The sequence below is a fragment of the Calliphora vicina genome, chromosome 3, assembly GCF_958450345.1.
Source record: "Calliphora vicina chromosome 3, idCalVici1.1, whole genome shotgun sequence".
NCBI classification, from domain to species: Eukaryota; Metazoa; Arthropoda; class Insecta; order Diptera; family Calliphoridae; genus Calliphora; species Calliphora vicina.
Genome location: NC_088782.1, coordinates 25,706,050 through 25,723,341, shown reverse-complemented (window position 1 = coordinate 25,723,341; position 17,292 = coordinate 25,706,050). Strand labels below are relative to the sequence as shown.

Sequence of the window (17,292 nt, the reverse complement as noted above, 5' to 3'; positions counted from 1 at the left end):
ATGTTGATTCTGCCCCACTGTGCATTGGTAACGGAAACTAAAGTTATTTCGGCAATGGTAGTCGAGCTGAAACAATATTTTGGGTGTAATGGTACTTTGGTTGTAACACTTCTACCGGTTTTAAACAATCTACAAGAAATTCGTACAGGAAAATACAAGGAACCAGTTAAAGATATTCTATCATATTATTTTAAATTTAGAATAAATGAATAATATTTAAGAAAATTCTCTGAATTATATTTCCAGATGCTTGATATTTCCTTTTTGCAATAAATTGAAGTAGAATAAGGCACAGCCACACTTACATATATACCCTGCAGTACTTGGATTTAGTAAAGCTTTGAAGGTTAGCTACAAAAAAAACTTTATTCATTACCCACCAACCTACTTGCAAGGCTTTTAATAGAGCAAGTTTGAGTTGGGTGTCAATCATTTAATGCAGGCAAATAACTAGCGATTCTGTTGATGAAAGGTAATGCAGAGAGACAGCAAGTCACCAGTATAACTAACACGTTAAGTCCAACTCATTACCTATCTAACTACCTGTAGTGCAGAGATTCAATTTATTTCTTTTCAACTTTAAACATGTGTAAATAAGTATGTATGATAAAACAAAAAAATAAGATAATCATTTGTTTTTAATTACAACACCAAAGGCAACAAATGAGGCACATAGATACTTATTTGTTTGTTTATTTATTTTTGTTTTTGTTTTACATTTTGTTTGTGTTTTTAGGCTGCTCGTGTGCGTGTTTATGTAGATACATACATACGTGTGTTTTTAATGAACTTTAGCAAACATGTGTGCGTGCACGTATCTATGTGTGTGTGTATGAGAGAGAGAAAGTTTGTTAAATATACTGATTTTGAATTTAAAATGTCTTTTATAATTAATTACATTGTTTGTATTATCACAGAGAGAAATGAGGATAAATACGAGGAACATACCATTAGCTATGGATGCTTAACTTTTATATGTAACAACAGTTAAGAGAAAATTAAAAGCACAATTTGTTAAAATAGCAAAAATACAATAATTGTCTTATATTAGAAAATAATTAAAATATTGATATTATATTGATACATTTGTTATAAATACTACTTCAAGTACCAAGTGTGCTCTTTATTTTAACATAACTACCTTTTGTATCTATGACTAAGTGCTATATATGTATATTCTAATGTTAAAATATTCATTTAATCATATATTTTATTTATAAATTCTTAATGGATATTTTAACTGGCGTTTTTTTGTGCTAAAATTCTTAATTTCATAAAAAGCTACCAATAAGAAGAACAACAACATTTGCAACAAACAAAAAATAGACAATTTTCTTTATCGCCTCAAAAGGATAAGAAAAAGTTTAATTTAAAAGACTTTAATGCCATCATAAAAGTGTCATACTTAATGTGATTTTCTTGTGTGATGTTTAACAATGACAACATGAAACCATCATACAGACACTTAAATACAAATATATACTCACATATCCATACATACACATACCCTGCAGAACTTGCAACTAGTTTCTGGGGCATGAATGGTTTAGTTACAAAAGCTAAAGGACCTCAAGGTTCTCATGCAATCCAAAGCAACAAATTGAAATCGTCTGCATAAATACATATAGGGGATTTCACGTCAATTGAACCAACTTTTAAAATCGATGTCTTCCAATCGGGATGACCAAGAACTCTCGGAGTTAGAGGGTTAGTTTGGGTTCTTAGTGGGATGCGAGTGGGATAGTATCAAAATAAATGTTTTAACATTGTATGTCTTGAGTTACAAACCATTTATTTTGCTATATATCCCACTCGCATCCCACTAAGCAAGCAATTAGGTCTTAAAGGAATTGACTCAAGCTTTCTTTTGAGCAAAAAAAATTGATTTTGCAAAAAAAGGTCAAAAATTGCATATTTTGAGTTACAAAACATTTATTTTGATAGATATCCCACTCGCATCCCACTAAGCGACCAAATAGGTCTTCAAGGAAAATATCTAAGCTTTTTTTAAGAAAAAAAGAGCCCATTTTGAAAAAAAGTCAAAAAAGTTTTTGATTTCGGAAAAAAATATTAATTTTTTTTTAATATTTTTTTTCGAAAGATTGAAGAAATAGCTATCTAAACTATTTGGGACACATTTTGCTAAGAACAATAGATAATAAGTTACATGGACGAGAAAAATCACATGTTTGGCCAAAATTTCAAATTTTGACCCCCTCTAACTCCGAGAGTTCTTGACCGATCTTGTTGAAAAGTTGTGTCTGAATTACTATCCAATAGGTCAAACCTTGGTGCAAATTTCATCCCGATCGGAAGACATCGATTTTAAAAGTTGGTTGGTTCACTTGACGTGAAATCCCCCATATGTAACTAATGGAATTACCAATATATGATAATCGCTTGCTAATATAAAGAGGGCAACACAATTGAAAAAATTTTAGAGGCTTTTTAAAACACAATTTCCATGTATTGTGATTCCAGTAGTACAAATATGATCCACATTTTTAATTCTATGTAGAGGTTTTTTTAAAAAAAAAATTTAAGTAAAATTATGAATTTTTTTTAAACTATTCTCCACATAATTAATGATAACTCTGATATTATTAAAATAATTTTAGAAAAATTGAACTTTACATAACCTTTAATCCGTTTATATATTCCGTTTCAATCGGTTCAGTAGTTTCGGAGTTATAATAACAAATTTAAGCTAAAAAAATTTATTTTTTACGTGAAAATAGCAAATTTTTTTGTTTTAAAAAAATCATGAAAAATCGAAAACGACAGAAATTGTTCAGATTTATTGCTTTATCGCAAAGCCACAAGTAATAGGAATAAAATGAGATATCGATCATAAAAATCTATGGATTCTTTTCGTATTTATTCACAATTAAGTGAATTCGCTCATTTTCACAAAATTTTAGTTCTTTGTTTGATATACATAAAATTGAGTAGTTAATGTTCTTCTTTCGGTTGATTGAATTTTGAAAACATTTTCCCCATGCTATGTACAAATTTTCACATATATATTGCGTTTCAATCGGCTCAGTAGTTTCGGAGTTATAATAACAAATTTAAGCAAAAAATTATATTTTTTAAGTGAAAATAGCTAATTTTTTTGTTTTAAAAAAATCATGAAAAATCGAAAACGACAGAAATTGTTCAGGTTTATTGCTTTATCGCAAAGCCACATGTAATAGGAACAAAATGAGATATCGATCATAAAAATCGATGATTTATTTTCGAATTAATTCACAATTAAGTGAATTCGGTCATTTTCACAAAATTTTAGTTTTTAGTTTGATATACATTCTTTCGGTTGATTGCATTTTGAAAACATTTTCCCAAAAAAATATATTTTTTATGTGAAAAAGATATATTTTTTTTTTGTTTTGCCGTTTTCGATTTTTCATGAGTTTTTTAAAACAAAAAAATGTCTTTTTCACGTAAAAATTATATTTTTTTGGGAAAATGTTTTCAAAATGTAATCCGCAACTACTGGGCCGATTAAAACGCAGTATATAAATGGATTAAAGGTTTTGTAAATTTCGAGTTTTTCCAAGTTTATTCTAATAACATCAGACTAACCGTTTATGAGTTATAATTAATTATGTGAAAAAACGTTTTCAAGCCCCCAGATATCTTACGGTGTTAACTGTACTATAAATTCAATATTCAACCAGAGTTACAATTGACTTGTTTTTGCATTACCAACAATAAACCAGTGACAAAAGACCCAAGAGTTTATACATTTTAATCATTTAAGTACAATCCAATGTTTTCCGTAAAAGAAATTCATTGTCGCTTTAAAAACTGAAAGGCTCATTCACTCACTCAACCACCCACACACGTAAATTAATATTGACATATTTGTCTGTTAATGTCTAAACATATAAAAATAAAAGATACTCGCTTTTAGTTGCCTCAAAATGTGATTATAATGTTTATTTTTTTTATTTATTTTTTTTTTTTTCGAGTAAAAGTAAATATAGTGCAGAGTGAGGATACAAAAAAAAGTCCTTTTTAGTTTAAGTTTATGACATGAAGAAGGTGTTAATGTTTTATATTACCGAAAAGGATATTAAAACAGCAAAAAAAACTAAAATAAAGTCTGAAGTCATTTAGTAAAATTTACATTAAAATGAGGTGATGAAATTATTCTTAAAGGGGGATTAATGCAGGAGCGAGTTACATAAGTAGTTTTAAATATATTGTGGTTGACAATAGCTTTATAAATAATAGAAGAGAAGAAAGGATAAGGACATTTTCAAACAATGAGCGTTTCCCCCTTAAAAAAACGATATTTTTACATAACAAAATCATATTATTTAAGGCATATTTCAAATTTTATATTTTAAAATCCAATTTTCACATAAAATTATGAATTTTCTTACCAATACATCCACACTTATATATTAGAAAATAGGCTTTAAAAAAATAATTTAAAAAAATTTGTGACCCAAAATTAAATTTCTTCCAAATTCTCTAAGTTCAAATCCGTCTCCACCCTAACTCTTATTAGGTACACACCAGCGTTGCCACTCATAAAATATTTTTCCTACCAAATTTCTAATTAAAAACTACCAAAACCTACCAAAACCTACCAAATTTAAAATATTTGAGAAATGCTATATGGATTCGTTTCAAAATTAATAGTTAACTTAGGGCACTGCTACACGTTCAATATATATTGACCGCGATCCAGTATCGCGATATTTATTGAACGTGTAGCATACGATATTGATGGATCGCGATCCAAATCGCAGAATAACCTCATTTTGCGTGATCCATTTCCATGGATCGCGATCCAAATATCACAATATATATTGAACGTGTAGCAGAGCCCTTAAAATTATATTATTGCTGCTATAAAATTACTCAGAGGAAGAAAGTTATTTAATAACACTAAAATCATAAATAAGTTAAAATCGTTCAGTTTTCGAGATTTTATTTTTGAGTCGATTTAACGATGCACACTGGTTCAAGGGCGGCATTAATTAATTTTTTTCATGTCTTCTGATCTACCTGATTTTTTCACAGTTTGTAATAAACAATCTAATTATTATGTACCAAAAATATTAGGCTTATATCTTTATTACTTTTTTGTCCACAGACATTCAAAGGTGACCTAAGTGAATGCGTTTGAAATGACCGTATTATATATGCTACCTTTTATCGCTTCATGCTGTTAAAATATTCTTGTAATGACACTATAATGATTTTTTTTTATAGAATTGGATGTTATAAATGATATATATGCAAATAAAAAAAATTTTGAAAATTAAAAAAAAAAAAAAATTTAATACTATAAATTGTCTAAAAATATTTACTTTCTCCAAATTCTATGGATTGTACCTATTGATCTCCAACGACCTCTAGCCCGAGACTTATATCGAATTAAAGGCTGAAGTCTCAGCTAACGATTTATTAAAAATTCAGCTGCCCGTTTTTGCCCCTAAGCAATTCCGGTACAAAAAACAAAAAAAAAGGTAGGGAAAATTTGCTTCACAAGCATGTTATTGCGCATGCAATAACATCTTTTTTTTTAAAAATAATTCGGTATCTCGGGAACTATTGGAGATATTATTACTAAATTTCACATGGTTGGAGCTGAGGTGTTTTCGAGTCGATTCGTAGTTGTTCAGCTTCCTAAGGGTAATGGGGGCCAGTACGTGGCCCCTCAAATTTGGTCACCTCGGGTCTCAAATTTTTAAAAAAATCGCCAAAAATCCATTTATGATCCGAATAAGCTGAAATTTAAAATATAAATAGTACTTGAGAAGATCTACTAAAAACACGCTTAGACTTGTAGGTTATCTATATTAGTTGAAGAGATATTTAGGTTTATTGATTTATTTTTTTTTAATTTTGCTCGATCTTGTTTTGGTTTTTTAGATATGGCGGGCGAACGAAGGATCGAAATTTTTTTTAACAGCATCAGCCATATTGGCGATAAAATTCTAAATAAAATAGAAACAACTTGGAGACAGTTATGTCATCCCTATAAAAAGTTACATGCATCCAAAGTTAGAAAATGTAAAAACTAAAAAAAAAATTATAATATGGTGATTTTCCATGAAGAAAAATATAAAATTTGAATTAATGTAAAATTTAAACGGTTAAAGATATCATAACAAAATTTGGAACTGATATAGACTTAAATGTCCTTAAATCAATGGCATTATAATTTTTGACATTTTTTATTTTCAAATACCGAAATTCCTGAAACGGGGAAAATGTGTTCCAAAAACTCAGTTTTTTTTTAGAAAACTGCCTACTGTGACGTTATTTACCGTGTGATATTAAAAAAAACTTTGCTAGTATTTAAGAAACATATAGAGCTATACAAATAGGGGGCTATTTCGAGGATCGATGCTTTGCCTTTTTAAATTTTTTTACTCAAACCAAATTTTTTTTTTTTTAAATTGGCCAAGTTTGGATAGTTCTGGGGAGTGTTATGTCCGCTTAAGTGAGCCAAATTTTAGTTTACACGCTTTTCTAGTAAGTTCTCTTTCCGGATCATATACAAATTGTATATAGTTCCGAAGAAAATTTTTTTCTACAAAAGAAAAAATATACGCACTTTTTTGGTAAAAAAACGTAAAAAATACGGACTTTTTACATGTTCCAAATTTGGATGAGTGTAAGTTTTTATAGGGACGACATGACTCTTAGCAAGTTGTTTGTATTTTATTTAGAATTTTATCGCCAATATAGCTGATTTTGTAAAAAAAAATTTCGACCCTCCGTTGGCCCGCGATAACTAAAAAACCAAAAAAAGATCGAGCAAAATAAAAAAAATAAATCAATAAACCTAAATATCTCTTCAACTAATAGAGATAACCTACATATGTAAGCGTATTTTTAGTAGATCTTCTCAAGGACTATTTATATTTTAAATTTCAGCTCATTCGGATCATAAATGGATTTTTGGCGATTTTTTTAAAAATTTAAGACCCGAGGTGACCAAATTTGAGGGGCCACATACTGGCCCCCATTACCCCTAGGAAGCTGAACAACTGCAAATCAACTCGAAAACACCTCAGCTCCAATCATGTGAAATTTCGTAATAATATCTCTAATAGTTCCCGAGATACCGAATTATTGCCAAAAAACTACGTTTCTGAACCACTGTGCGATGTGCTTCCGTACGTCTGTCTGGCTGGTTGTCCCTGTATTTCACATAGCCCCCATATCCAGAAATAAGACATTATCCGTCATAAATGATTGATTTATATAGATATTAAATAACATTTTTATAAATAAATTACACCTAAAAATTCAATTCATAATTGACCATAGCTCCCATATAAGGCCCTCTTCCGAAAATTACTTAAACGAGCATAAAACTCCTAAAAGTGTTGGTATCCCGAAAAAATTCAACACAAATAAGTTTCATATATAAATAAATTACGCGTCCTAAATTCCATAATTGGATATTTAAAGCGTCAGATGAAAGTGAAATATTGAAGCAGAGTTTAAAACATATGTATTATTAGAAAATAAAAGTTTTGAGAGCTCTTTGACATTTTTTGAACTCAACACTACTAAATAAATACACATTTACCTGACTAAACTAAAGGCCTCATTTTGTAAAACGCAACGACAAACGTTAAACAAATTGTGTATGCAAATTATTCAAGTTTAAAACCTTTTTCCCAGTATTCTTAATACATATTGCTTACGTTTCTGAACGCTTCGTTTTATAAAATGAGACTGTAAATATTTAAGAAAATGCTATGTTGATATTTTGCAACTATGTAGTTTTATTATTTTGGCTTAACATAAGTAGTTTTTCGTTATTATTTTGTTCTTAAAAATACTTATGTATTCAGAAATATCGTAGCCTACCAAAATACGACAAATATCGGAACAAACCAACCAAACTACCAAAAGTCAATTTGTTAACTTGAAACTACCAATTTTGGTCCAATTGGACCAAAGCGGCAACGCTGGTACACACGTTAAAATTAGCATTTTTAATCCTCATTAAGCAAATATTACAATCCAGTGGGGCAGAATCAAATTTTTTTGGAAATAAATCTAGCATTTCTAAACGGCTGGTCCGACGTGGGCGTAGCCAAGGAGTATTCAAGTTTAAAATATTATAATGGGCCATACAAATGGTCCAGGGGCGGCGCTATGGGGGCTCAAAGTAGGGTATCTTCGACATGTAAAATTTTTAAACACGTGCAATATTTTTGTTTCCTATCCGATTTAAATGATTTTTATATTTTTAGAAAGCGCTAGGCTAGGTCTTGAAAAAACATGCATGCGTGTGCTACTTATGTCTTATAATTTCCGAGTTATAGGCATTTCAAAATTGAAATTAGAAAATGTTGCCGCTTTTTTATAAATATGGGTCGTACTTTTGGACCGAATGGTCTCGAATATTTTTATTAGTTACAGAACTAAATTAAGAATAACATACAAAAGATTTCAGAGCAATATCAATTATGGATCCAAAAATAAACGATTTTCAATTTAAATATTCCAAAAATGGTTGATTTTCGCTATTTTTGGGCGAAAAGGTGACTTAACTCTTTTTTAATTAAAAAAAAAAAGTTTCTTTAAGAATATATAACAATTTTATGTTTATCTAAAAGATATCTTTACGGAGAAATAGGCAAAATTGTAAAAAATAGCCTTTTGGGATTTTCGCTCTAATTTTTAACAATTGCGGGATTCCCTTTGACCTTTTGACAAGTTTTTTTACATTTTGTTATTTAGAATGACAATTTTAATAAAACGTTCAAAATTTCATTGAGTTTTGTTAATAAATAAAGATTTTATTACGTATTACATTTTTATTGAGATTCTAAAACTAAAATTTGTACCAAAATTTTAATAGGATTGCAAATGTTAGGAACAATTTGATCCACATTTATTCCGAATTATATTTTTATACCCTTCACCATGAGTGGCAAGGGTATTTATAAGTTTGTCATTCCGTTTGTAATTTCCACATTTTTCAATTGCGACCCCATAAATTATATATATTCTGGATCGTTATAGATAGCGGAATCGATATAGCCATGTCCGTCTGTCCGTCTGTGTGTTGAAATCAACTTTCCGAAGCCCCCAAATAACTTACATGCACGATACATACATCAATATCTCCGATATCATCCAGCTCGGTCGCTATTTAAAATCGAGAAAATCGTTCCACAAATGGCTGAGATATAAGGAAAAAACTAGAACAACCTCGATTTTTGACCTTTTTTTTACCTATATCTGGATTACTAAGTCATTAATATAGACAATATGGATATCTAATGATCAGGGAAACCGGAAATATGCTCTAAAAAAAGCGTTTTAGGCGCTTTAAATATGCAGTAAAAACTTTAAAATATGCTCTTAAAATTTAAAAAATATGCTCTTAAAAAAACAAATTTTTACATAATTTTTAACCAAAAAAAATTTACTTAAATTTTCAAATAAAAATCGTTGTCTATTGGATCTGAAAACATTTTTAAACATAGAAAATGTTCTTTCGACTTCAATTGATGTTACAGGAGCAAATTTAAAAGACAATATTTCTTTAACACTTAGAACGGTTAAGTTTGAATTAGAACTAAAATTTGATATTTAGATGGAGCTATTATTAAAATAGTGCTTATTTTATATTAAAACAAGTAAGAGAGCTATATTCGGCTGTGCCGAATCTTATATACCCTTCACCTAATTATACTTCAAAATAAAAAATTTTAATATTTTTAAGTGAACAAAATTTTTTTTTTCAGTTTTTTCATTTTTTGGATAAAAATTTTTTTCGACTTGTTATTTTAAATTTTAAAAAAAAATTTCTGTTTTTAAATTTTTTGTTTTTGGTGAAAAGCCATATTTTTCAATTTTGAATTTTAAACAAAGGAAGTAAAAACTAGGGATGCCAAACGGGACTGGGTTTTACAAATCCCGGGATTCGGGATTTTAGAAATGTAAATCCCGGGATCCCGGGATTTTTCGGGACCCCGGGATATTTCGGGATCCCGGGATTTTTCGGGATTTCGGGACTTCGGGATTTTAGTTAAACGTCAAAAACATCAAATTCAACAATAAAACCTATTAATTTCATTAATATATTTAAGTAAAAATATAACAAATCAAAAACTAATGCATTAAATTAAAATAAATGGTCCATGATTTCCCCTAGCTCCATACAATTGTCCCCCGGAGTACTGTTTGAGTAGTCATAAATATCTTGATTATGCGGCAATCCTTATAAAATTTTGCACAAAATAAGTTGTAAGTACTCTGAAATTATACTGCGGAAATCGGGCTACATTTGCCCCTAGTCCCCTTCAGAAAATAACTTGAACATAAATTTCGTAAAAGTGTAAATTGTGTAAAAGCCTGTCAATGCAAGGGAGACGTGCTGCTCCCTGATTCAAATGAAAAAATCTGGCTGCGTTTGGATATGAAGCGAGATTAGTATTATAAATATGCTGAAATTTAGCTTTCTAAGTATATTGGGTGCTTCAAAAATCTTCCAAAAATATCAAAAATCTCATAATATTTCGGGATTTGTTAATCCCGAAAAATCCCGGGATTCTTTTTCACAAATCCCGGGATTTCGGGATTGGCATCCCTAGTAAAAACCTGTAACACAACAGCGAAAAATAAGTAAGACAAAATTTGTTTTTGATAAACTCAAAATATGCTATTAAACAGTAAAATATGCTCTAAAAACGCAAAATATGACATAAATATGCTCTTAAAATCAATATATGCAAAAATATGTATTTAAGGGTAAAATATGCAAAAATATGCACTAACAAATCGATGCCAAAATTCTTAAATAGTTCTGAAACGTGTAAATATCTTATCCATGAGCTCATTAGACTCACCAGAAAAAACATGCATTTGCATATTTTGGTTTCCCTGCTAATGATAGATATTTCAAAGACCTTTGCAACGACGTATATAAGACCATAGTATGGGTCAAAATCGGAAAAAAATATTTTTTAACCCGAATTTTTTTTTCATCAAAAATTTTTTTTTTGTCATAAATTCTTTTTCCAAAAAAATTAATTAAAGAAAATTTAAAAAAAAAAAAATTAAAAAAACTTTTTTTGAAAAAAAATAAAATACAATTTGGAAAAAAAAAAATTTAAAACATTAAAAAAAAATTTTGATTTTGTTTAAATAAAAATATTTTTAAGTATAATTTGGTGAAGGGTATATAAGATTCGGCACATCCGAATATAGCTCTCTTACTTGTTTTGTATAGTTAAGTTAATTTTTGATCTTACAAAAAAATTTCAAGTCAATATCTCAATTAGATTCAAAAATATGCCACTTTGAACTCGAATACTCCTTGGCTACGCCCACGTAAAATATTATCCCGATCGGACCGTTTAGAAATGCCAGATTTATTTCCAAAAAATTTCGATTGAAAACATATTTTTTAATTTTTTGAAATTTCGTTTAAAAAATAATTTGAAAATGTAAAATTTGGGATTTGAAATAAGCATGAAATTTTATTATTTTTTTTAAAACAGTTTTCAATGGACTATCGTTGTCTGAAAACATAGACAACTAGATAAGTAACTGAGAGCCTAAGTCTGTTGTCAAAAACCTTATTCATGAGAATGTATTGCATGTATTTTGTTTTTGTGTGAAAAGAGAGTAATTTTTTACTCTCTCCTTCCGTTCTATGCGACTATTCTATGTCTAAAATGCTTATATTTTATATATTGTTACGAAATTGTATTTAAATTCAAATATAACGATTTTAAGGGCTGATTTAAAAGTAGCATAATGCTTTCAAATAACAGTGCTGTAATAGCAAACTGTAACATATCTGTGGGCATTATTAAATTAAAGGCTTTCAGTTGATTTGATCGTAAGTTGGCAACGCTGTATTCGAATTCGAATATTCAGTTAAAGAACATTGTAGAAAGTACACCACAGATGGCGTATGTATTAGTAAGATCTAGAAAATTCGAATTTTGACAGTTAAAGAACAATCTAGAGTGCAGATGGCAGTGTTATAAAGTGGCATAGGTTGCAGTCGTGAGTCAGTTTATCAGAGACGCTTTTCGAATAAATATAAACTGAGTGCCTTAAAGTGTGTTGTGTTTTTCAAGTAAATTCGTGTACATTATAAATTGTGTCTGTATTTCTGCGAATTTACAAACGTGTATAAAAAACATTGAGTGACTATTTAATTCTGTTGTTGTTGTCATTTGAATAAATAAAGAGCTGTTACCATTTTCAAACTACTAAACGGCTTTTATTTGCAATCAAAAGTATCCGGTTTATTTAAAGGAAATAAACAAACGCTTTGAAAAGGTTAAAACGTAACAATATAAACATCTATGGGTTAATCAATCACATGAACTATTTTGAATTGAATTTTATTTTCAACATTTTAATGACCACCCTAGTGGTCATGCATATGTACGGTGCACCAATAAACCACAGAGGAAAAAATTATTAATATAATTGTAAATATGCATTTTGAAGCCCCCCCTCGGCCACAGTAAACATTTTAATGCAATATATTTTACTAAAAAACCACCGCTCGTTCAGGTCTTATCGCTAAACTTAAGCTCTTATCAAAAAAGTTAGCTGCTTCAACCTACAATTATTTATTTTGCATAATTAGTTTCAGCTAAAATATTAAGCAACCAACAAATAAAATGAGTCTTACATATTCTTTATATTTAATTTTAATAATTTTATTCATTTTTAAAGTACATATTATTGCCACAGTGGGACGTATGTATACATCAGATAGAAATAATACCTATTATATAGAAGATGAGAAAAAGGTTAGTGATCATATTCTAACAGCTTTTGCAATATCGTATTTATATCTATTCAAATACTTTGTAGTACAACTGGATGGAGGCCTTTGCCAACTGCGTGGAAATGAACATGAGTCTGCTTACAATTGATTCAGTAACTAAATCCAATGAAATAAATCAACTTGTGCAAAAGACATTCGGCAAAAATATACCACTTTGGGTGGGCGGCATTATGACTCGCCATCCCACCCGTCATTTCATTTGGCTGCCAATGGGTAAACCCTTCATTTACACCTATTGGGAAGGCAACAATCCCGACTTTGCTAACTACAATGAATATTGTGTTGAAATCGGTTGGGGCAACAAAATGGAATGGAATGATAAATATTGTAATCATCAGATTGGTTTTGTATGTGAGCCTAATCCACAGCTTTTGAAAATAGAGAACTTGCAGCGACAACTTCAACAGGCAGTTGAAAAAGTGCAAGAGAGCGAAAAACATAAATTAGAGAGTGTTAACAAGGATTTCCCGCAAAAGGAAATGTACTGCAAAGAGAATTTGGAAAAGAATCAGGAAATTTTGCAACAACTTGAAGACATCAAAAATAAAACACATCGTGACTTAATTTTGCATTTTCATCAAGATCGTTATATGCACAATGCACAACCTTAAAAATTTGTGTTAGAAATAAGAATTATGTAGGTTGTAAGTAATAGTGTCTTTGATTTTGCCATCCAAAAGTTGCAGTTGTAAACGAAAACTTCGAAGTATGCATTGAAATGATTTCATGATGCTTCAATGTTTTAAAAATTCTCCTTAGCATTTAAGCAGCAAGTGTTATGATTAGATTACACTATCTTTTCATCTTATTTAATATATCATGAATTCTACCAAAGACTATAGAAAAAACACAAATACATATAATAACCTTTAGAGTCCTTTGGAATTTCCGTTTTTATTCTTTTAAATTTCGGGAAAAGTGTTGGTAAAACTTATCTTATTTGATTATTTATACTAAAGCGGACATAATTTTCTTTCAAATGAATATTTAATCAATAAAATCCGATATCAGCTTCAAATAAGGCGCTACGAACTAAGTCCCCAAACCGCAAATGAATTAAGGCCCCAAAATTTTATATAGAAAAAACCAAAACAACGAAATTTTGGGACTCAGTTCATTTTTTGGTTATTTATTTTTAAAATTGGGGATTTAATTCATAATGAAATTACTCTTGGCTGTATACAAAATTGGATTCGCTGAAAAAAGTTGTTTTGCATTGACGCAAAGTTTTCCACCTCTGCACAGTGTCAGATTTGTGTAATCTAGAGGGACTAAATTCTGAATTTTAAAAACGGGTAAAGATAATTCAATGATTTTTTAAAAACAGGTTTCCTACGATTTGATATATATTTGGAGAAAAACTTGAGGTGGGCGTGGCAATATTACGCCTACCTCCCATACAAATTTTAAAATCTAAATTTTAATATTTATACAATACACCACCATAGTGGGGAGGGTATAGTGGGTTATGTTTGCTGATGTTTGTAATGTAAAACAATTATTGTCCCAACATCCACCTTAGAGTATACCAATCTGCTCAGGATCACTTTGTGAGTGTATTTAGCGATGTCCGTCCGTCCGTCTGTCCGTAAATATCAACCTTGTAATCAAACTACAGGTCGCAATTTCAAAGATAATTCGACAAAATTCGGTACAAGCTTTTATAATGTCCCAAGGAAGAAGCTTATTGAATTTGGTTAGAATCTGTTCATTATTTCTCCTAGCCTCCATACGATTGCCCTATCTGAAAATAGTAAAACTCTCATAAATATCTTAGTTATATTGATATCGAAACCAAATTCAGCACAAATAAGTTTTATATAAGCCAAACTCGCACCACCAAATTTTGTGACGATCGGTCCATAATTAGTCATAGCACCCATATAAGGCCCACTTCCGAAAATCACTTTAACTAGGATAAATTTCTTAAAAATATTGGTATTGCAATAAAATTTAACACAAATAAGTTATATATATGCAAAAGTCATTTCACCAAATTTTATAACGATTGGCCCATAATTGGTCATTGATCAAATGAAGCCGATTGGTCATTGCTCAAATGAAGCCGACTTCCGAAAATCAGCAACAACGGCTCCCAGACTTTATGGACTATCTAAAATTCATAAACAAAAGTCTACAACTTTGTCGTTTCCAGTACTAATATTTCCATATATAAAATCGAAAACACGGTCATGTCTTTTTGCTTTGTTGAATGCAAAATTTCGAAAATTTCACTACAAACAACTTGTTTGGTCATGATGCTTTTATAGGTCAAAATTTTCCGGGGGCCAATTGGGGTGGATTTTCTTTTTTGTTTCTAGAATAAAAAAAATTTCACTGAACTCAACTGAACTCTATAACTTTTTTTCTATTGAAAACTTAAAATTAAAAAAAAATCTTACCTTAAATGGATGTCTTGAATATCACTGCCAACAAATTTAGCAAGCTTTCTTTTAAAATGCAATGAAACTTTTATGTAGTAAAAATATTGTGGTCTAATATTCAAAAAAATGTTAAAAAAATATCAAAAAGCAACAAAATGCAACGTATCCAAACATTGATTATTTTTATCAAGAACTATTACAAATGTTTAAGATCAATAAAACATCTCACTTTCTGATACCATTATATTGTTGTTGTTTACATATTTTGTTTTCAAACTTGTTTTTGTAAATACGTGGGTTGTTGTTTATTGTTATCAATGCATTTTTTTTAAAAAAAAGGAGTTTTGTTTTTTAATTAAATCCCGCTAAAACAATGAAATCTGACACTGTGCTCTGGGGTGTATCAAAAATTGGCTTCGTTCAGAGAAGTTGTTTTGCATTGACGGCCTTCAGCCGGGCGCAAAGGTTTTCTCCTCTGGGGTGTATCAAAAAATGGCCCCCAATTGTGGGGTTTTAATTCATTTGTGGTTTGGGGACTTTGTTCGTAGCTCCTTCAAATGATACGAATATTTAAATGTACACAATAAGGATTGAGATCGAAAAAATCTAAAGCTACAGTTTTTATTTTTTTTTTATTTGATTGAACTTACAAAAAATATTATTTTTATAGTTCTAATTAATAGTGATGAATTTATTTGTTTTCCTCAAATCCTTTCATTAATGTATTTATAAAGCTTTCTGTCACTTTGTTCGAACAGGTAGTCCATCTTAGTTTAAAATCTATCACACTTTTGGACACCTTTTTGTGCTCTTCAATTATCTATTAAGATCCCAATATCTCTCCACTGGCCTTAGCTCCAGGAAGTTTGGAGAGGTTTGCATCTGTTGGTACAAATACCACATTATTGTTCTTGTACCACTCAATACCTTGTTTACCATAGTAAACAAAGATGCCAAATCGGCCGAAAAATAAGTGGACACATTAAGAAGTCTTATGAATGGAAGTATCCTCTTTTGTAAACATTCCTTGATGTTAATTTCGGTATTTAAAGAACGCTTTGTAACAAATGTTTGGCTTCTTTTGCCGCAACCAAGAACTTTTTGGGAACATTTTCTGCTTTTGCGTCCTACACATTTTTACAAATTCCCTCGAGCATCAGCAACATAAAAATATTGACCCGGTAGCTGTGAAAAATTTTCCAGGTATATTTTTTAAAAAAAAAAATTGAATTCAATTTCCGTGCAGAGTTCCTGTGAGTAATTTTTGGAAACTTTTAAATCTGCATTGGCTTTAACTTTTCCTACCAAATAGTCCAAGTACTGAGATAACCGGACTGCTCTCCTACCGGATGTGTTGGGAGCTCTTTTGAAAATCTATATAAATAAAAATCAAATGTCGTTTGTTGGTAATTGCATCAGAAGAGAACGGCCGGGCCGTTGGTCAACTTAGGTTTGTACGGAATGAAAAATTGACCACGCCCACTTATTTCGATTTATCTAAAATCGGAAAACGGCTACATCGGTTTGGCTAATTTTTTGTTTAAATGATCATAGTAACCCAATTTAAGTTTTTTTCGATATATCTAAAATCGCCGGAGGCCTGGACCGATTTAACTAATTTTTTTTAATGTTCGCAATACATAGTCCGCAAAAGTTTTTACATAAATAAAAATTGTCTACGTCCACTAATACTCCCACTTATTAAATACATCGGTCTCTGATCACTCATGTTTCTTAACAAAAATCAATTTTTTATATAAAAACTCAAAATATCTAAATTCTCTAATAACTTGGCCAATAAGCGTTCAATCAAGAAAAAGAGCTCGATCTGTGATCACTCATATTCTTAACAAAAATCGATTTTTTTATATAAAAACTCAAAATATCTAAATTCTCTAATAACTTGGCCAATAAGCGTTTTATAAAGAAAAAGAGCTCGATCTGTGATCACTCATATTTCTGACCAAAAATCGATTTTTGTATATAAAAACTCAAAATATCTAAATTCTCTAATAACTTGGCCAATAAGCGTTTAATCATGAAAAGGAGCTCGATGTGTGATCACTCATATTTCTGACCAAAAATCGATTTTCTATA

General features: G+C 30.0%; 1 protein-coding gene across 1 annotated transcript; it reads left to right on the top strand.

Moving 5' to 3' along the window:
- The first annotated feature begins 12,625 nt into the window (after positions 1-12,625).
- On the top strand, positions 12,626-13,696 carry LOC135955779 (lectin subunit alpha-like). The gene is made up of 2 exons (XM_065506140.1): positions 12,626-12,773; positions 12,838-13,696. Exons 1-2 carry the CDS (start codon positions 12,642-12,644, stop codon positions 13,420-13,422), a joined length of 717 nt encoding a protein of 238 aa, XP_065362212.1. The 5' UTR covers positions 12,626-12,641; the 3' UTR covers positions 13,423-13,696.
- Positions 13,697-17,292: the final 3,596 nt, after the last annotated feature.

What these genes read in the sequence shown, in the direction of transcription:
- LOC135955779 (XM_065506140.1), top strand. Translation starts at nt 12,642, where the DNA reads ATGAGTCTTACATATTCTTTATATTTAATTTTAATAATTTTATTCATT. An exon ending in ATATAGAAGATGAGAAAAAG is followed by an intron (nt 12,774 to 12,837) that starts GTTAGTGATCAT and finishes AATACTTTGTAG; the next exon opens with TACAACTGGATGGAGGCCTT.